Source organism: Colossoma macropomum, unplaced genomic scaffold, assembly GCF_904425465.1.
Source record: "Colossoma macropomum unplaced genomic scaffold, Colossoma_macropomum, whole genome shotgun sequence".
Taxonomy (NCBI): domain Eukaryota; kingdom Metazoa; phylum Chordata; class Actinopteri; order Characiformes; family Serrasalmidae; genus Colossoma; species Colossoma macropomum.
In genome coordinates this window covers 6,275,247-6,297,898 of record NW_023494807.1, presented here as the reverse complement: position 1 = coordinate 6,297,898, position 22,652 = coordinate 6,275,247, and the positions used below count along the sequence as shown (strand labels likewise).

General features: G+C 39.8%; 1 protein-coding gene across 3 annotated transcripts in view; it reads right to left on the bottom strand.

Moving 5' to 3' along the window:
• Positions 1-3,399: 3,399 nt before the first annotated feature.
• The window catches only part of LOC118797143 (nuclear factor of activated T-cells, cytoplasmic 1-like), an 82,545-nt gene continuing 63,292 nt past the window's right edge, over positions 3,400-22,652 (bottom strand). For all 3 annotated transcript variants that reach the window (XM_036556381.1, XM_036556384.1, XM_036556382.1), the window contains one exon: positions 3,400-6,230. In XM_036556381.1, coding sequence (XP_036412274.1) covers positions 6,175-6,230 — 56 coding nt within the window. In that variant the 3' untranslated portion in view covers positions 3,400-6,174. The remainder of the gene's footprint in view (positions 6,231-22,652) is intronic.

The window sequence follows — 22,652 nt, the reverse complement described above, 5'->3', positions numbered from 1 at the left end:
AGAACAATTTACTGGCAACTACTACAAGTGAATTAGGGTTAATTTTACAACAGAAGAGTGACTGTTCCTCAGGTGACTGAGAACCTCAGTACAGTATGTGATCAGACTGTCAGCAAGAACGGTCCACATAAAGAGGGTTATTATAGTAGGACTGCAGTGCATTGACCCCTTATTACAAAGACAAGAACTCATCCTGAACCTCAGTAGTGTGAAACCATCTGCACTGTTCTACAGAGATGTGGGGAAAAGTGATCTGGTCAGATGAGTCATTGTTCACCACATTCTCCACAAGTGGGAGAGTCCATGTGCAGCATAGACCTAGAGAACAGTACAAAATGTTCAGACGTACTTATGTTTGGTTCCACTTAGAGTAGGGGTGTCAAACTGGGCCACTAAAAAGGCCATATTAAAAATCTCAACAAATCTGTGGGCCGGAGAACTTCTGTGTTTTTATTAACATATAAGCTAAACTGGCCATTGCTTATTCAAAATAGACCAAAATGTCGATAGCAACATAAGCACTTTTAGTAGACTTGAAATATTACATGAATACTTGACGTGAGCACATAGCATGACACATAACACATTACGTTGCAGTGCATGCTGGACATTGTAGTACAGTGCATTGTGAAATGGGCTAATTTTAAAGAAGCAATTTATAAGACTTTTAGTTTAACACATTCAATTTGACATTTGTCAAAGACATCTATGTACCGTGTTGCAGAGATATCTACTGAAGTTAGCATGCTTACCAGCTAGCCTCGGCTCGTCCTGTCTCGTAATACCACTTTGTACCTCAAGAGGCGACAGTGAGTCAGCGCAGCATCGAGTCTGCTATCAGTCCAGCATGGAAAGATGGAGAACTAGCATTGCCAACTCCTGGCAATAAACCACACAGGAAAGAACTGATATAAATAGAAGCAAAACAGGAGTTAACATTTCTTTTAACATTTCTTTCCACTCTTCAGCTCTTGGTGAGTAAAGGGATGAAGCTTGATGTTGAACTTGAAACATTTCTTCTAGACTGGTAAGTAATGAATTTGACAGGTGGCTCCTCTTACATATTGCTCCTTTAATACACAATTAAAATAATTTTGCAGGCCAGATATGTAAACAGAAGGGACTTAGAAGGAAAGGTCACTGCAAATTGATACTGACTGATCACCTTCATCGTACGAAGAAACATTTCCATTGTGATGGGAGTGGCCTCTTCTACGATAACAATGACCTCATGTACCGGCCAGCAAATGGTTTGAAAAAGTATGAAAATTGTTTGATATAAACACTTATATTTGTGTGCACAAGGTTGGGATTTGTTGATTTTCTAAGTGAAAATAAGTAACATATCCTCTACAGAGACACACTTCTGCACATTTAATAGACGATTACAGTTTATTAGCTGAATTTAGCATATCAGGAAAAAAAGGTGGCCTGTGCTGAAGTTATGGCACATTTTATTTATTTATTTATTTGTTTTGTTTTTTTTCCAGTATGTTACAGTGAGCAAATAAACAACACGTGGGCATTAAAATGTGCAGAAGTGTGTTCTCTGTAGAGGATGTGTTAACGCTTTAGCTTTGTGGGCACAAAGCTTTTATTACATTTCTATTAACTAAGAATAGCTAAACTAGTTTCCTTGTAGTTACTGAATAATAAGCCTTTGTATGTAATTAGCCTGAGATTTTAAGGGGTTAACATAACTTAAAACACATCAGACGGGGGGTCTTTAAACTTTTGCATGTGTATATTGCGGACTGATGTTACACTTCGCTCTCCACCATCATCATCAAACTAATTTGTGGGAATATCCTTTAGAAGAATGCTGTTCCATTCCTCCAGTACAGACTTGTAGAATCTATGCCAGCTTTTCTGGAGGCCCAACTCTGCTCTAGGACACTTTCTGATGTTTTTCCTGTTAATTTGTCGCCTGTCATCTACAGACTCTGCACTGAAAACTGACTGTAAAAGGGTGTAGTTATGAAAGTTACATTTGAAAGGGATATGCATAAAAAAAGGGTGCCCGGAAAAAGAGGCGTGACTGAATATCGGAGTAGACGTTATTTTTGGAATGCCATGGGCGAACGAGAGGAGCACCGCCCAGGCCTGCCTTCTGTCACCATGGCGATGGCTGTTTTAGAATGCAGCTGGATGGAAAAAGTCTGCAGGACAGACAGGTGGTACACAGGAGAGTCCCGTGGCGCAGCGCCGGTGGTTTTTCCCATGATCACCCCTTCACTCCCTGCCGGCATTTCAAATGCACATGAACACCCCCTTTTCAAAAAAACCCTCTCACCTTACACAGAGGGTACAGGAATCCACAGTTAGTGCCATAGCAAATTCGGCTTTGTCTGTCTACCATTTGAGTTTGAGTGCAATGAAAAGAAAGTTCGTCTGAAGTGGAAAGTCTGAAACAAAGCCTAAGGCGAAGTGACAGACGTCAAAAGGGACGGAGGAGAATTATTCAACAATTAACACTTATATCTCTACAGAATCACTGCAGCTCCTTTAAGAATGGAAAGTGGTCTTGTGTTTTGAGTCAGATGGGTTCTAAAATCTAGGTCATCAAAGCTGAGTTGGATGGCTCTCGATTGGCACATCCGCCACTGAATCATATCAGGGGAAAGAAAGTCTTTCATGAATGTTGACTGAGGATGTCACATAGTGAAGATGGTACTGTAAAACTGTAAAGCCAGCTCACATACAGACCAGCGGTGGGCAATACGATGATATTTATCCCTAACTAGAGCATAATGAGTCTTGTTCAACTGCATTTGATGTAGTTCTCTATGCAAAATGTTGAATAAAAGCTATTGTACTCAAACCATTGTTTAAACTTATCAAACATCTGAAAAACAAAATGTGATGTGTATCGCTGCTGTCAAAAAAAACAAACGAACAAACAAAAAAACAAATACAAACATAAAACAAAACAATATTAAACCTATATATATATATAACATTTTGGAGATTTTGGACCATTTTGTCCCAAGAGCAGTGATTAATATATACATATATATATATATATATATATATATATATATATATGTGAAACATTCAGTCAAGTGTAGTAGTTTCTCTTGAATTGTTGTCCCAAGAGCAGTGATTAATATATATATATTTCTCTTTCGGTCCATTCAGCATGAAATTTTCACACAACATGAACAGCTTGTGTGATAAAATGATATAGAAATCAGAATCTCTCTCTCTCTTGGTATATATATATATATATGTATTCTTCTGACAGTGATTTTCTTGTATCACAAGTTTGAGTGCAATAAAAAAAAATCTTTTCAAGTATCATGATGGTATATTTTTGCCATATCGCCCACCTCTAACACAAAAGAACGTCAGCCCTCATCAGGATTCAGCCTAAATGGAAAAAAATGAGTCACAAATATCTTTTAAATAATCATTTTTTTATTCGTTTCGTTAGCAGAAAGCATACTGTATACATAAAATACCCTTGAGATTTCTATAAATATTTCATATTAGAGAAGATACAAGATTGAATTCACCGTGTGCCTTGACTGGGGAAAAAGAGAATACAATCAGCCTGTTTAGCAGAGCCAATGCAAAATAAGGCACAGGGACAAGGTCTCTTACACACGATCATGCATTCATATACAAGGAGAAGAAAGTATCCCAAGGTATCCATGTCACAATAAAGAACAAAACATTGGATATCGATATTAAGTGCATGCGTTAGAAAGACAATTTTTCATTCAACAGAAGAGAAGTGAGCCTTCGACAACAAGAGACCTCTCAGTTTTGGTCTTATACAGAATGTTTTTTTACATTTTGCCTCGTAGACAAATGGTTCCTAATCGCAGTCCTGCTTGTTTTTAATGTTTATTTATACTCCTTGTTTAACACATTAGGCAGTTATTAGGTCCGTCAGGTGTTTTGGAATAGCGAGAGTTTTGGACTGGGATTAAGAAGCACTTCCCTAGACGACTGGCCTACACAGGTTAGTGCACTCCTCTATTACTGACAGACTCTACACTATAGAAAACCTATCGATTACACGGTAAAATCCTTTGGTGTCGTGTCATTTATTGCTGGTCTTTGTCTCCGTAAACTGTACATCATCCCCCTTTATGACTACACACATTGTTGTATGCTTAATAAGCTTTGTTGTTTTCTTCATAGACGTTGTTAGATTTGTGTGCCATCACTGGAAAAAGAAGCCAACAGCAGATTCAGTTTCCCAAAGCTGGAATAGTTCAAAGCAGAAATGCTTTAACTGAAATAAAAAATTTTCATGTACCTAAAGCAATCTAGTCATATCTAGCCTCAGCCCTGCAGACCGATCTTGTGAATCCCCAGGCTGGGTGGAGAAAACCCCTGCTTCAACGGATGCTCCTTCATATATATCGCTGTTATCGGAAGAAAACCTTGTATCTTCATTTTTGACGTTTTTTTAGTTTTTGACATAATTTGAAATGACCTGTTACCCTCCACATTGTATGTAAACTTCATGATGAATGGATTAAAAGAAATGACCCAAAATGACCTGGAAAAAAGTCTGGTTCCATTGACTTACATTAAAAGTAACGTAGGTTTTTTCCTTCTTTTGCAAAGTTTCCATTTTGGAGATACAAGGTTTTCTTATATATATATATATATAGTCATTTAAAACTTTGTATACTAATAATCAGACTTATATACTAAGTATTTAGAAGCTAGTAAGCGACATATCCTCACAATTTCCCCAGTGCTTTATAAAAATAGTTCAATGCTTAAACTTAAAAAGTAACCTGGTTGCCCTAGTTTTGAGTTCATTGAACTTCAAATAAGTTAACAGAATTTAAAACAGATTAATGTTCTGTTCATTTGCTTTTAGAAGTTCAATGAATTTAAAATCTTACTTGCTTGACCTTAAAAAATTGTTAAAACATCAAAAAAAAATTATCGCTCCATTTTGAACCTCGTCTATCCCTAAAAGTCACACAAAAACAATAGTCTGTGGTCATTATTCATGTTAGCCAAACGGCCCCTTCCTGTCAAAGTAGGTGGTTCTTGGTCATGCGCTGATATGATTAGCTTCTCCAACCATGTTAGCTAGTGTAAACTGCTTCCTTATAATTAAAAAGATTAAGGTTAAGGTTAGCGTTAGCTTATATCCCTAACCATGTTGTCTAGTGCTTTAGCTAACATGCCAAACGTGATTTGAACTTTATTTTTAAAACGTATGTAACTACAGAACATACTTACCTTAAAACAGTATATTTTTCACTTTTATATAGCATTAACTGGGTAGCTTGGTTAGCTAACTTAGTCGGCTAACCTCTGGGGTTAGGTCTGCGGGCTGCAGCTAGATGTCACTTAAGCTATTGGCCAATTACATGACTGCTTTTCCCAAACTTTAGAGCTAAGTGCCATTTCAAATATACTGTGAGTAATGAGCAAAGCTCTCTAACCACTGGGCTCTCATCAGTGGTGCTGGGGTGTGAGGGTGGGGAGGTAGAGGTGGTCCAATTTCACTGAGAGACTACACACTATACAAGGGACAACAACAGAAAATTAAGGCATATTTACAGCATATTAAACATACATATTTAAACAAAAAGCGCTACAGACGTCTTTGTATGTATATGCCATGGTATAAAAATGAAAAAAAAAAAAACATGGTCTAAACACTAGTCTACTTTATTCACACACATATTCCTACACGTTTCCAGCCTTTCATATTTACTGTAAACAAACAAGTGACTGAATCAAAAAAGGTATAAAAAAGAAGTGAATAAGAAGAAAGGGATTGCATCCTGGTTTGTGCTTGCAGCAAGGCACTGCAGTATCTGTCCCGCGTGATGAACAGGTGGGGACGTTTCAGCTACTCTATTATTCTGACCCTGTCTAACAGCCTTGGTCCTGAACGATGGTACATACCACATAAGAGAGACTAAAGGAAAGTCTCTGCGAAATCTTGGTCCACAAAAGAGCAAAAGTTCTATTTAAGGCAAGAGCAAAAACAAATAAAAAAGGAGAACAGTCACTGACGGTGCTTTCATGCACCTCGTTGAATTTAAGGCTTTTCATGTGAAACATTCAGTCAAGTGTAGTTGTTTCTCTTGAATTGTCGACTTTAAATGCCGGGACTCAGTGTCCAGGAGTGGACGGGTTCAGAGGGAAGACGTCTTGGTCCCTTCTTTCGTCAGGCGTCTCGATGGCCATCTACGAGTGACCGTGAGCGGAAGTGCTTGACAAGTCGTTCCTGATGATTTCATTGACTGTGGACACAAAACAAAACAGAATATTAACATGTGTACAACGTATAACATACATAAGCATATATACGACTTAATCCACATGTGTCAGGCTCCAGTCCTCGTGGGCCAAAACCCTGCAGACTTCAGCATGTTACCTCATTAAACACACCTGATTCAGCTCATCAGCTAATTAGCAAGGCCTTTATGAACTGAATTCAGAGCGTTAGATGAGGGTAAACGCCAATATCTGCAGCACTTTGGCCTGGAAGCTCTCCAGTTTGACATGCCTGACTTAATCTATAAGTGTAACAAAATGACAAATACATTTTTTTTTTTAGTATTGAAATTTTTCTACAGTAATTTTTGTATAGTATAATACTAAACCCGTGCTTTTCACAGCATTTAAAGCATGTAATTATTGCCAGCAACAATAAAAACATCCTGTCATTCAATATTAATTATTTCTCATGCGTAGCTCTTTCAAACAAGTGGAGAGATTCTGTTAAAAGTGCTCTATAAACTTTCAGCTCATACTATATTTGTGTTTGTGAGTAGGAGTTTGTAGATGCTGCAGTTTTTTTTATATTTTTATTTTATATATATATATTTATTTTTGCTGTGTTTTTGTCCGAAAGCCAGAACTGCAGACTTCAACTTGTGTATATATTAGTCTAAATATAAATCCTTATTAGTAATTATGTAATTAACTCTTTATTTTGTGTAATTACAAGGGCTGGCCCAAATAACAAATCTGAATACTAGTGTATGTTACGTCAGTATCTGTTTTCTCTAATAAGAAGAATTCAGAAGCTTTGACTTTCCTTAAGCCCTAAATATTGTAGCCTAAAATAAATTTCATCAGAAAAACATTTAGACAGAACAGATATTGTTAATTTACAGAAACTGCATTAAAAAATTACTGATTCATAAACACTCACAAGTTCATGCAGGTTGGGCCAGCCCTAGATATTACATTTGAACTGTACAGTAAAATGACAGTAATCTTTAGACCAAGGAGTTAAAACCTGACTTAATAAGCATCAGCTGTGAATAATGATGAAGGAAACATTGAGCCTTTTTTGGATATTCTTTTACTTTCGTTTGAACTCCATGTGAGTGAACATCACGGAGGGGCAGGTTGGTCCTGGCGTGTGTTGTGCGCCCGCGCGTTTCCCACACTATTTTAGCCAGACTTCAGAGTGTTTTTATCAGCTGTGTTCTTTGGCTGGGTTTAGGGAAGTGACTACAAAGAATCTCTGTAGTCATAGGTCGGATGACCCCGAGAGTGCGGCTGCTCCTAAAAGCCCTGAACTGATAACCATCAGCAACTGCAGCAGAAGCCGAAGCACTTGCCAGTAGCGATGCTAACTGTCCACATCAAAGACCCAGGCCAGGGCTCTGTATTAATTAATATGTACATTTATAACATGCAAGTCTGTACAAAAGCCAAAGACCACCATTTATTTCATTTCCAGTCATAATGGCTATAAAATACAAAATACATATAATCAGCACTTATAGCTTTTATCTTTGAGAGAGAGGAGAAAATCAAGCTGCTTCAGGACTGAAAACATCCACAGGTGTTTCTGTCCATCCTTCCACTGTGAGAAGACGACTCAGCGCTATGGGTCTGAAAGGATGTGTAGCTTTCAAGAAGCCTCACTGAGAAAAGGAGACGGACAAAAAAAGAGGAAAATTTGGAAAAAAAACAAAGAAGCTGCTGGTGCTCTGAGAACAGTGACCTGACCAGTCCAGACCTTAATAACATTGAATGTATTTAGGATTACTTGGATCACGAGAAGTAGAGAATGCAACCGACTTCTAAGACTGAACTTTGGAGGTGTAAAAAAATATTCCTGCACATGTTTTTTTCCTGACATTGAAAAATGTATAATTTATACTCAATGGCTGTTTTCACTGGGAATTAAAGTAAGTGTGGTCTCATTAAGGTGGGTCTTTATGTTAACAGACCACCAACAACAATGCCTTATCAGCTCCTCCAGACAGGGCATGCACACACATATACACACACTCTCTTGCATGTATGCACAGAGCTCAGAATCCGTTTTCCTACATTAGGGGTAGTCCCAGTGGAAAAGTGCAGGCTGAGCCAACACTGCTGGCTGTTTGTACCTGCTGCTCGGAGCAAAACAGGCATTTACATGCCGAGCTCATTTTGCTCACCCCCCTTTGCATCACACAAAACAAACCACAAAACCAGGATCATAATTACATGATCAAACTTTAATGTGCCTCTAGAAAGACTAGGATATATAAAGAACTGTAAACAGCCTCAGGTAACACAGAGCACACTGCACGCTGAGAGAAAAAAATCACCACCTCAGCAGTACGAAATGCAAAAAAAAAAAAGGGTTTTGTTTCAGAGGAAAAGCGGTCGCTTCCTTTTCACTCTTGTCAGTCGTGGCAACGGTCGGGCCTTCTCCGAAATTTTCACACCTACACTGCAACCACAACACTGTGCTGTTTTGCTTTATCAACTAATAGTTTCCATTTCCAAGCCCTCAGCTTTTCCACTGATACAAAAAGCATGAGAGCTGGAAAATAAAATGAGAAAAAAAAAAAGAAAAAAGTATGAGAGATTTACGCCAGAAAGGTGTCCAGAGGTCTCTAATCACACTGTGTTGACATTCAGAAAAGCCGCTGAAACAGGATGTTGTAAACTGTTAAACCTCAAAGCTACAAGCGTGCCTAATTATAGCCCCCTATTAATAATATCTATGTGGTCGCCAGCTTGTTTATCAAGACAATCGTGCAGAGCACAAAGGAAAAATATGTACAGACAGGATTGTTATGACAAAATAAGATGAAATTGTCAGATGTTGAGGTGTTACAGAAGCCAAATGCAGTCACTTGGGGTCAAATCCAGTCGTGCCCTGCTAAGCTCACCTGATGCAATCCATTGTAACAATCTTCCGCATTAATAAATAATAAGAAACAGGTTCATTCTTATAGGCCTGAACAATAGGTCTTAAACGTAAAGATAAAGCACTGCTCTCAGCTGTGTAGCGTAAAAAATCATTTATTCTCAATTGGAAGTCTATCAGTTTAAGCGTTATCTTGCTGTACACTATTGATGATGTAACATTTGCTGAAATTCACTGTTTAATGACCCGACTGATTAATCGTTTAACTGGCCTACAGTTGATTACAGTGTGAATATCAAGAAAAGTCAGAGAAGGGCTGCAGTTATAAATAAGCAGCAAAGAAAACAAATTGGATGGAAACATTAAAAAATGGTCTGACAAATAATTCAAATGCTTAAATATGATTAATTGCATTATTTTGTGTAGTTAATTGTGATTAATTGCAACTGTCTTATCTGCTCCACTTTGACTCTAAAGAAATGTTTCCAGTTAACAAGCAGTGCATTTTATTATAGCTATAAATGGACAAAATAAGCATCATCACAAGTTATTACTTTCAATAATATTTCAATAGCGTTATTTTATCATTATCATTTCAAAAGCATTATTATCTTACATATTATATATATTATATAATTATACAGTTAATGGTTCAACTAGTCCGCTCACGCTTGTGTTCATGGACTCTTGTCTCAGTGGAGACTCTTGAGCGGAACTGGAGCTTTCCACTGTGCTAATGCTTTTGTTAGCTTGCTGCTTGTTGATTTATCCATAGTTCTCCTGCAAGTGTCTCTGCTGAATAACTGACTGGTTCATCAGTGATCGCCACATCACTGCTGTGATTTGCTTGTAAATGACACTTCAGGCTTGATGAACTTTGATGATAAACAAATTCACCGCAGTAGCTGGAGGCAACTGTTATCAAAAGAGCCATCATTGGAACTTGCCATTTGAGAGCTGTATTAAAATGAGAGGGCTATAATCACTCTGTTGAAGCAACATACATACATACAGCTCTGCCGCTGGGCTTCAGCTTGTACTACTGTGGGCAGCCCGAGGGGTAAAACTAAGAAAATTTGTTAAGGGTGTTAAAAAAATTAGGGCCGTATACCATTAAACAAATTAACTTTGACAGCATAAAAACTGTATATATAAAGAAAAATGAATAAAAATAGAAAAAGAAAAAAGAAATCTAATAGATCTGTATGTTATTATTTTTTGGGCTTTCTTGCTGTCAGACAACGAGGCAAATTCACACTTCCACCCACACCAACACCCACACATACACACCTATACGCAAGCTTGGCTTCAGACTGAGCATCTCTGAGTGTGACAGAACACAGAAGGTTTGCTTTATTAAAACATGCTTCATTCCTGCAGCGTGCCAGTCTGTGATACTGTCATTGCCAACACACACACACACACACACACACACACACACACACACACACACACACACGTGAGTACAGGGAGTACAGCCAACCCCTCCCTGCCAGTTTTCCCTTTGGGTGTGGTCCATCAAACCCAAGCCTGTCCAAGGCATCTTTTAATCTCCTCCTCCACGCAGGGAACAGTGACCGGCCACTGACGTTCGCTCCTCTAAAAATACACCGCGCGGGAATTCCGGTTCTGCCCTATTTGACCAAAGCAACAACTTACTTTACTGCTATGACTCTGGTGCACTGTCAGCATTGATGTCACTTCGCTTAGTTTCCATCACCTGTGTACATGCAGTGCAAGCTTTCACAGCACTGGAAAAAGTCTGAACACAGATAACAGTACCACAGATAATTAGAGTACAGGAATCATTTCGCTTCTGCTGTAGAGTCAAATGCTCCCCGATTCCACTCCTGTTTTTGCACTCGAAACCACAGTTTTGAAGGCATTCATGCACTGTGTGAGTTGAAACTGAAGACTCTGAGAGTCAATTCAGCACTACAAGTCAATCCAACACGGTATGAGTCAAGTAAATACTGCACTGTAAAAAGGTGAACAGGGCAGAAGTTGACATGAAGTGTTTTTGGGGTTTGAGTTGATGTAAAAATTTGCTTTTGTTCATGTAAACACCATGTGTCAAAAATAGGGCCTGTGGGCCAAGTCAGGCCCGTGACACAGTCCTACTCGGCCCGTGAAATTATTTAAATTTTTGATTCTTAGTAGCCCGTTTCACCCTCAGATGTACTACAGTCCCCAGCATGCATTGCAACCTAGTGTGTGTTCCGACGCCCTTCCCCCCAGCAACCATCAATGGACCAGTGGTTACACCAAGAAGAAAAGATGCCTGGTGTCTAGTTTAAGCAAATAGGCAGTTAAAATTACCTAAAACAATTTATTTTTATTTACAATATTTTTTTTGAACAAAGCTTCAGTGCCTATCTGGCTAAATGTTAAGTAAAAATGAAAAAAAAAAACACAGCTGGCCCACAGATGTGACACCCCTCATCTAAACTTATATTTCGTTTTGCACTGTTTCTATCAAAGTAAATTGATTGTTACCACATAAAGTACTTTTTTAGACTAAACTGAACAACCATTTCTTACAGAGTGGGGCTGTCAATGTTGATCACGTTATAAATTGAACAATCTACTGATTATTTAGATGAGCAATTGAGAAATGGACTTAAAACAGACTTAACCAAACCATAATACACCATGCATGCACAAAAAAATGGCTTGTCAGTTCAACCTCAAGAACATCACTTGCAATCTAATTTAACTGGTTTTCTCCAACTCAGTAACTTCAAAGGAACAATGCGAAGCAAAACTTTAGCTCAGATGAAGAAGAGTATTTTTCATCAATTCAAACCTCAAAACCACTTCAAATAAACTTCTCTCCCCAGTTCCACTATTTACAGTTGAATTTTTCAAAGATTCTAAAAATAAAAGCTATAGGAAAGATGTAAGAACATGCATGCAGATGAATGTTTCCATTGTGTTCTGTATTTAAAATGTATTTAGAATTTAAAATATGCATTTCCATCATGCAACATGAGACTAATCACTGATGATTCTTCAAGAAGGTATTTTTTCTATTTTTTAAAATAGATTAATCATATTTAATCACTTAATTATGACCGTCTGAGTGGACATGAGTGATCCTACTGTGTATGAAAATGAATAAAGACTGCTAAAAAGTGACTATGTGTAACAATCAGAAGCCAACAATGATCCAAACTAAGGTTAAAGGAGATACAGCACCTCTAGGAACTGATACTGCTCTATCCCGGCTTTTCATCGCTGTTGTTCCAAGATGAGTGGGAGATTACAAGAGAGGATTGAACACAAGCCCTTTCTGAGAGCGCTGGAATGATGAATCATGGAAGTGAAAAGCTCAAGACAAGTGTAAGCACCAACACCCAGATCCTCTTTCAACTACAGGGCTTGAGACTGCTCCAGCTTTATTTTACACGTCTTAGAACCAACAATACTGGACGAATCGAGTGCAGGAACTAATCGAGTGGGAGAAAGAAAGGAGGAGGGGGAAAAAAAAGAGAGGGGAAAGCCTGTGGTTTGGTAGAGATGAATGGCCATCACGCCTGGACAATCCTTAGCATGAAACTTGATTCTGGTGATGAGCGAGAGGGGAAGCTAACTGGGGCTTTTTAAATCAAGCGTGATGAGTTCGGCAGCGAAGACACAAATCACCAGATCCATCTCCGTATGGCAGAGACATATTTCATGGGCTGAGTTAGAAGCTATAGCTAGCTTTAACTCTCAGGCTCTATTTCCCTTACAATAAATAGCTGCCTTTATCTCAACAGCGTAAGAAAGGTAGTTCAGAGTAACTAACATTTCAATATTCAACCAAAAAAGACAATTAAGATATGAATGAACATCAGCAAAGACCCATTAACCGCAAACATGACCACTGTATTTTTTCCATTCGATTTTATTCATTAATTTGGTAGAAATCCAGAGGAAAGTTCTGTCTGCAAATGAGAGAAACCGTCTCTCAAACATCTACCGATATACAACAGCATATTTCTAGCTGCATTACAAGATCACCATATACCACCAGCATTTTTGCCTTGAAATCGTATATGTTCAATGGAAGCTTTCACAGAAATGCTTTAACCTTGTTTGAACTGCCCGTGAAATTGATTTGGCAAAGGAAGCTTAACTCTGAATTTGATGCTGTAGGAGAAGGGCAATTGAATTTCCTGCTACATATTACTTATTGTTTCCCCACAATATCAAATCTGCTCTCGCTTTCAGCTGAAACGCTAATGGGCTATTCACAGCCTCCCACGCACCGAACTGCGGCAGGGAGGCGGCCCCGGGAGCGAGCATGCCAACTCTTGCCTTAACCCCATAGAGGAGAACATTAGAAGGGTTAAGAAAGCACACATACACACACTCAGAACACATTCTCCTGGATCAGTGACTAATCTACTGTCGCTATAGATTTCAACAAAAACAGTCCGACAGACGCGCATGAGCGGCAGATCACGGTCAGAAAAGTGTTGATGCAGAAAAGTCTGTGCCGCCCATGTGGAAGCGTTCAGCTGAGAGGCTGACAGCATGGAGAAAAAAGAGAGAGAGAGAGAGAAAAGGAGGGAAAGTTTGTTTTAAAATGGCTTTGAATAAACCCAGTGTGTGTGTGAGTGAGAGAGAAAGAGAGAGAGAGAGTGGGAGAGAGGGGAAGGGGCATGAGCCACGCTGGCAGGCAGTAAAGCCTTGGATCCTGTAGGAGTTTCCCCAGGCCTCTGCTACTGCTACAGCTCTCCATCAGACAGCGGAGGGGGAGGGAGAAGCCTCCAGCAGCTCTAATGGCCAGAGCACACTCACCTACCAAACGCCAACAACCACAGATGCTGGGCTGGTGTGCTATAACTGTCTGTGATTGTTGGTAGCTCAAAGTTGGACGTGAGAACATTTGATTTGGCGCAGAAAGTTACTCTAACCCTCACCTAATGAGAGAGCAAACATACGTTTATGCAATATACAACTTTATGAAGTGTTTTAGTAACAGTAAAAATATAGTGTCACACTATAAAATACATTTTTAAAAACTTGATTTAAAACCTCTCCTCCTGTTCTATTCATACTGTTCTAGAACGTTTTCACCCATTCATACTGTTCTAGAACGTAATCTTCTATTCACTGTTCTAGAACGTTTTCACCCATTCATACTGTTCTTAAACGTAATCTTCTATTCATACTGTTCTAGAACGTTTTCACCCATTCATACTGTTCTAGAACGTTTTCACCCATTCATACAGTTCTTAAATGTAATCTTCTATTCATACTGTTCTAGAACGTTTTCACCCATTCATACTGTTCTTAAATGTAATCTTCTATTCATACTGTTCTAGAACGTTTTCACCCATTCATACTGTTCTAGAACGTTTTCACCCATTCATACTGTTCTTAAATGTAATCTTCTATTCATACTGCTTTAGAATGTGGTCCCACATTCATCCTGTCCTAAAATGTTCTCCCCCAATAATCCTATGCTAGAATTTGGTCCCCCTTCATACAGTTATGTTCTTTCACAAAGTTCTTATACATTCATAGTGTGTCCTTTGGCTCATCTTGTCTTATTCTGGAACGTTCTAAAATGACCATGTTTGGAAAAACAACCGAATCACTGATAAGCCAAAGCCTTCAAGCGTTATTAGCATTTTATTTTTTTGCCAGAGCATCTCGATTCTCCAAACGTTTTGGCCTGTAGGGGTTTGCTGGGGTGACACCTGCAGACGTTCGGACTAGGCTCAGCAAAGCTTCAGCCTGGGAGGAAGTTAGAAAGCTAGTGAGGCTGCAAAGTTAGCTAGCTAGCTAAAGTTTAGGTGAGGTAGTGTTCATGTTAGGTAAAAGTTTCTTCGTGAAAAGTTTCATGATGATGTTTAATACATACATTTGTACACTGTAAAACCTGAAAGTTACTGTTTCAGTCAGTTAACTAACTAACTAGCTTGAACTGCTGACGTGATTGGGGAAATAGTTATTTTACCCTTTTATTCTGTAGGATACTTGCTAATGTGACTGTGGAAGTACTCAACTCTAACCCTAAACTTAACCTCTTTATTTTGTAGAAAATACTTACACTAGCTAAAGTGGTTTGGGAGGCTAAACACAGTCTCTAATCTTAACCGTAGCAATTTATATTGGCCCAAACAGAGACTTCTCCTACCCAGCCTAGGGCTTCACACCGGTGGTCAGTTATGCTAAAGGTGGATAGTTTGTTGGCGAATGACAGGTCAGTGTGTCTTTAAACACTCAGTTTGATCCTTATCTGCCAGGTCGTCCAGGTAGGTCAGACTAAGGCACAGGCTCTGGTGCACCACTTGTTTCAGTGAGGCTGAAGCCGAGGCAGTGTACTGTATGAAGAAACTAAGTGCGCTGCGAGTCTCTTGAGCCTGATCAATTACAACTGTTGCCAGGGTGAGTGAGGAAGCCCAGGAGACACCGGAGTCTGCTCGACCCAGACAAGAAAGAAAGAAAAACAAACCCCCACACAACACACACGCACTGCGAATTAGACTCACCGCTGCCGAGATTGCGAGAGCACTAGAAAGACACGGCCTCCAAAATTAGACGGCCAATCTAACAACAACAGTTCCCCCCCTCTGCGCCACCGCAAAGAAAGACCTGTTTAGGTTGGCTGGGTTTGAAACATGCCCTTTTCCTTTGATCTGCTGAGCTCTGGTGTGTCTCCCTATCGCACTTGTCTTTTCCTCCCTCCGTCTCTCTGCTATCTCCCCCTCCCTCTTCTGCTCTGCTCACTTCCTCTCTGACCCGAGGGACGGTGGGGTGTGTGTCGGGTGGCCTCCGTGGGAGGGTGTGTGGTGGGGAGGGTGTTTACATGGTTAGACCTTCTCTCCTGTGCCCTAATCAGAGATGTGCAGAAATGATTCACAATTTGCTGCACTGCACACGTGCACACATCCACTTCTGAAGCCTTTACACAACAGTCAATTACGGCCACACCTTTCTTTCCTTGCTAGCCTTTTGCATCACTGGAATGAACATGACAGTAACAAAACAAGGGTCACAGAGTCTTACACGATATTTTGAAGTCTGAATTTTTTTTTTTTAGTTTTGCACTGGAGCAACAAGGCTAATGCAGCTAACAACTAACAGAAGCGATGTACCCCACCAATTAACACCGCATACTTAAACATCATCATTAGCAAACTTAACTTAAACCATATCAAGTTGTTGAGAGATCCTAGATAGACTTGCGTTTGTGATTTCTGGCGCTGTACGAAACACTGAGCGCGTTTACATGCACTTAATAATCCGATAACTGCAGAAAATCAGATTTTATCAGTAATCCGTTCAACGCATTTACATGCACTTCAGTAATCAGATAATGGGGATCTCCGGGTCTACATGAGTCAGACACTAATCAGATTTCTGCTTTGCAACCAGCCAATAAACTCACAGAAGAAGACGTGACGTAAACGTAATGTAAAAATCAAACTTCATGCCGCAGCTTTTTTTTTAAACATCGCGTGACTTTACCTGAAAATATGAACATACATCATCTAGAAGATGAAGAATATTTAAATCCTTAATTTCAAGCTTGTTATTCGTTTCAGCGTCGCCCCAAAAATGTTTCGCTGCGTCTCACGGTAACGCTGCTCGCTTATTTCCGGTACTGCCGTCAGTTTTCGCTACAATCCAGCTCTCTTTATCAGATTTCTTAATCAGATTTCTAGACCTTACTCTGATCTAAGAATTTGGAGTATGCTGTTTACATGACCGCCTGATTATGATCGGCTTCAGTCAGCTTCAATATGGCTGTTACTACTGTTTTTAGCTACTCAACATACGTCTGTGTTGTAGCTGCAGTGTAAAACTAAAGAAAACTTTAAAAACCAATTGTCTACATTTGGGATAGGGGGGAACTATTAATTCAACATGGCTTCTTGCCTGAATAAACAGGGTAACTTCTCAACTCCAGCTTCGCTGAGTCTTTGACACGGACGTAAAGGTATGTCTGGGTGATGAGATATGGGTTAAAGATTAGAAACGTCTGTGCTGCCTCAGTCAGTAAAGGTTCATGGCAAAACCTCTGCGGCCATCAGATAAGCCGCGTTTGATGAATACTGACCTGGAAAGCCGTGCGGCAACAGCGGCCGCGAGAAGAGGATAGTCATCTCGTGTTCAAATATGGAGGAAAAGCAGGAGCATATTGAAGCAATCACGTTTTGGTACGCTATAAATGTCTGAGTGAGAATTGGCGCTACACCTGCGTTTAAATGGGGATTTATGACATCAGTATTTGTACTCTGCCTCTTTAAATCACCTGTACCCTGTCAGTCTTAATGTCAGATTTCAAATCATACTTTTTTCCTCCTTATATAAAATACTTATATATGCTGCAATTTCTGCTTCCAAAAAAGCTTACATCAGAGCGAGTTTTATTGGTCTCTATCCATCACCGAGCGAGTGCTTGAAGGTGCCTTAGCCGTCTAACTGAGCAGAGGCTCTTGGCTGGCCGCCTCGAGCCCTGACCCCTTCTTTCTTTCCAGAGAGAGAGGAAGCTGTGGGGCGAATTTTATCACATCAGACTATGAGGACTCCTCAAGTAAGTTTACCTCCTTGGCTTGGGTCACGACCTCTTCTTTGGGGTTGTGAGTTGTGCAAGTGCAAAGCCACTGCTCATAAGATAGACTACAGTAGAGTTAATGCATGATCTGTTTTCCTGATATCAATGGTGCCTAATATCATAATAATAACAAGGATATTATTCACACCTCCAAAGTTCGGTCTTAGAAGTTGGTTGCATTTTCTGCTTTTCACAATCCAAACACATTCAATGATGTTGAGGTCTGGACTCAGAGATGGCCAGTACATGCTGTTTTTCTGATGGGGACAGCTTTGGTGATCTATCAGGTCTTGCAGGTGGTTGTTAGGAATCACAATTTTAGGTCCTTTTTAATAATTTTTTTAACTCAAAATCCTGAATGATGAATAGCTTGTGTTAAATTACAGTTTTCACTGGAAATTAATAAGCAAAGGGTGCTCTGACTTTTGCACAGTACCATATGTATATGTGTATGGTAGTTCAATGAAGTCCCTACAATATCACACTATCATTAAGCCTCTAAAGAAAGATGCTGCACTGATGCTGTGCCTAATGGCTTATAAAGCCAGCAGAGAGTCGTGGATGTTGAGATGGCTGGGATATTTTAAGGCCATCTGCTGGTGTTCCCCCATACTTTTCATACCATTGCTCTTGGATTGGCTTTTTCCACTACTATCATCAGTCTCTTTTCGGATTGCTTTAAATGCCTATATCAGTCCTACATCTGGACTCTCTGAAATACCCATTCAGCATCAGACAACCATTGGAATCCACTAGAGACTACTGAGCATCTGCTCCAACTCCTACACACACACACACACACACACAAACACATGTCTAGATTAAAACCAAGGATAGACATATTCCTGCCTATCACAGCTCCTAACGGAGACAACAGACCCCTGACTCCGAAGACTCGCACACACACATGTGCATCCGCATCAATATGGCACTGTCATGTGTAAATCACAGCTGTGCCTTCACCAGGTTATGGCCATACGATTTCATCACCTGTAAATTTAATACTGAATCTGGCTCTACGCGCTTTCTGTCTGAATGCCTTAGCAGAGGTAGAGACCATGATTCCAGTATAAATCTTGCAGCTTTAACATAAACACCAATGTCAAGGCTCCACACTCACAGAGTTCCCCGCAGGCCCTATTTCACAAAAACAACGTGCTCAAACCCTTTGCCACGATTATAGGCATTCCATGTGGAAGATGGATGGCTGGACTATATGTCAACTGGCTATAATAACTCAATAATTGTGGATTAATAAAGAGATCACAACAAAATTCTCTGGAAGTGATGACTGATAAATTTAAAGTATGATCTTCCCTGTTCAATTGGTTTGTGTGTGTGTGTGTGTGTGTGTGTATATTAGGGGTGGGAATCTCTAGGCACCTCGCGATTCAATTTGATTGTGATTCAGAAGGCTGAGATGCGATTATAAAACAATTATCGATGCATCTTAAAGCATCTTTTTTTTCTATACAGGATTTCTTTTTTCTCATTGTGTGAGGACTTGGTACTTTTAAAGCAAAGTATCTGTAATGATCCATAATGAATTTACTTCCAATATCTTTTATTAACGAAACAAATGGAAGTGATGTAGCAAGTGAACTGGAAGGCTCTTATTAACTTAAGAATTTCCCCGTTCCACCTTAAATGGTGCCCCATTTACATTCTGGTGCCTCAGGCAGAATTTAAGGAGGAACGGAAAAATTCAAACAAGAAGCTGGAGAATGAGAAGCGACTTCGTTGAGAGACATTTTACAAGAAACTGTTCTACTTTTGAGGAAAAGTTTTCTGGCGGAGATAGAAGGAAAGCAGCTATATCTGAAGCTTAAAGCAGAGCAAAGTAAATCTGTGTTTTCGTTTTTATTGTTTATCCTATACTAGGACATTATTACATACTGACACATACTGGACATAAAATGTTGTGGCTCCCAAGGTGGTTTGATTTTTGTTGAAAGGACAAAATGGCTCTTCTTAACATTTGGGTTGTGACTCCTGACCTAACCTGGCTTTTAATGCAGAGCCGCTCGGATTTCTTGCTCATCCAGTTGTGTTTTTGTTATGTGCCACCACAGACTGTCCGGGCGCTGCACTTCCGCACTTCCAAGTTCCGCCTTTTGTGTTCCATCAACATTACGCTATAAATGAATATTTAGAAAATCATTTTTTGACATTCAGAATCGTCCACGTCCGCATCACAATGCGAGAATTGAGCTCCCCTATATATATATATATATATATATATATATATATATATATATATAGTCACAGGTGCCTTATATATAGTCACAGGTGCATTAATTTACTTATCAAATTTCATTTGTCTAATTTAAAACACGATTGACTTCCTGCAAAAGAACAACCATGCAATTTATAAATTCTTATTTTTGCTTCAGTTATAAAGACCTCCTTTTTCTCTGAAGTGCAGGACAGACACATCAGAAATGATCCAACCTTTAAGTAATTCATATTCCTTATCACTTACATAACTGAAAATAACAGGAGTACAACATGTGTGGACAGGACACTTTTATGAGCTAAAGACCGATTGGGATTTGAAACGTCTAAATCATCAGCAAATGATAATACATTAAACTGTCAGAAGCATGTAAACAAGCCACTGAACCAAAGCCCACTAACTCTGTATGCTAAAGGTGGCCCGAAAAAGTGAAAAGAGGAACTTAGTGTATTAATTTCTTTCATTTGGAGAGTTTCTGCTTCAGCTGCTTTAATGGAGTTAGCACTGTGGAACTGTGTCAAACCTTGGATACAATCCTTAACTTTAAATATCCAAACTGAATAAGAAAACATTGTGTATCTCACACTTTCAGACTGGTTTTTGTAGATTTTGAAAACAACTGAAAAAGCGATCACAAAATAAACAACTAAGCATACTATTTGGTTTTTAACCAGGTTTAAACACAACCGAATGTAATACAAAATCAGCTGAGAGGGTCCATTTGGCTTTTAAATGTTGATTTACGTCCAGATTCCAGTAAATAACTCAAAGTGTTGTATTTTAAGCCTAGATTGAAACTAAATATTCCTCAATTTTTGGTGTTCCTCAATTGTTGGTGTCAATCCACAACTCTAACTGACTCAAAAACTGCAAACTCTTGGGCTGACCAGCCCAGACAGTATGATTGTGAACATTAAGAGAACCTCAGAAGCTGGAGCACAGATTTCTTTTTCCTCCTCACTTTTTCCTATCAGCCTGCCTGTCTTTGTGTGTAGGGGTATGTGTGTCTCCTCAGTTTCTCTGACATGAGCTCCATCTGAATCCTGAGGGTACATCTCGAGTCGGGGTCGACTGAACAGGGGCCATGGGTTCTAACTCTCTCAGTATGAATGAGAAGGAAAGAATGAAGGAAAGAAAGAGTAAATTGATCTGCGAAAAGGTCTTCCACTCGACTGTTTCGGGCTCATTCCTCCAGCGACCTTAGTCGAGACGGCCTGTGTGTGGTTTGCTGTAGTGAAATCAGGAATGTATAACAGGCTGCTTGCCTGTGACAGGAGCTACCGGCAAAAGTTCTTGTCTTTTAAGAATCTTTCTTTCCTTTCCCTCCCTTTTTTTTGGTGAGCACTGTGGACAGGGAGCAAAGTAAGGCAAGAGAAGGAGGGAGATGAGCCAAGAGCAGCAAAAGCCCACGGCTTCCCCAAGGCCTGCCACTCAGAGGAACTTTGCCTGTTGACAACCGTCACTACGGGATACTTTTTCACTGCTATTTTAAATGCGAAAAAAGATCAAAGAGTATTGCGAATGGGAATGACCACATTTTAAGAGTTCTAAAGCAACACGGCTGTCAGTGATGACGAAATTAGTCAACAGATTAAGGAATGACCTTCACAGAGATAAACAAAGATTTGAACTGTGAAGCTATGAATAAGGTGTTGAAGGATCCTCCCGATGAGCTTTCAACTGAAAGACGTTTGAGAATGTAAAAGGAAAAAAAGAAGTATTCCAAAATACACAATGAACAGTCCACACTCAAGAAAAAAATAGTCATTTGGGTGCTGCAAAATACTAGGCAATATAAAGCCTTCCTCGCAGTGAAGACGGCCACAGATACATTCATCATCTTTAGGTTGTGGGCACCAGCGGGCCTCAGGGGCATTGTACCTAACTCGGGCCAAACTTAGGCCAAACCAGGGCCAAGCCGCAGGCTGCATGATGGACTTCTTCAGCGGGGGCCGAACCCCTACATTTCCAGCCAACCCTCAACCCTCAGAATGCACCCAGGAGCACAGAGGCCCCATACCACAAACCCCCAGCACATTAACGCAAGGCACATGCTGATATCACCACACACACAAACAACTCCTGTTTCCTCTCTCCAGTGTTGTTTTTCTCCAGAATGGTAGCTACCATTCCTCCTTCCTTCCAACAGGCATGTGTTTTTGGATGCCATGGAATGGTTTTGAACATTTGTACTTAATAATGCGGACAGCACGGATTAATCAGTGAAGAAATACGTTCAGTTCTTCGGGCCAAAACGTGGCAGACGCTCTGTTTTGACCACTACTTTGGCAAAGAAAAAGAACACTAGGAGAACCTTTTCCCCCTTAAGAAAGAAAATCTGGTTTCCGATCTAAAGGCATCAAGGTTCAGACATGAAGAAACCCAATTTGTTTAGACAGCGATGTAGTTACGCACCAGACGGATTCCATTGCAGTGACTGCGGGTATAATGACGGAGTGGCTGAAATTGGACGACTCTGAATGAAATGGCCAAGGAAAGGAACCTCACATGAGAGGAGAGGGTTATGCAGTATGTCTCCCCCAGGAAAACAGCCTGTGCCCAATTAAAATGACACAGTGTCATTAGGAAACTGTTAACATCATCATGAAATCCTTCCGTACTGTTTGATGTCCTTTTGCTCTTCAAAGCTCTTACTGAATTTCACTGTTATATGTGATGCAACATCATAGTCATTACCATAACTAATTAATATGCACTAATGAGTTGACGTGTATATCTATGGCTAAATTAAGTCGATAAATCAA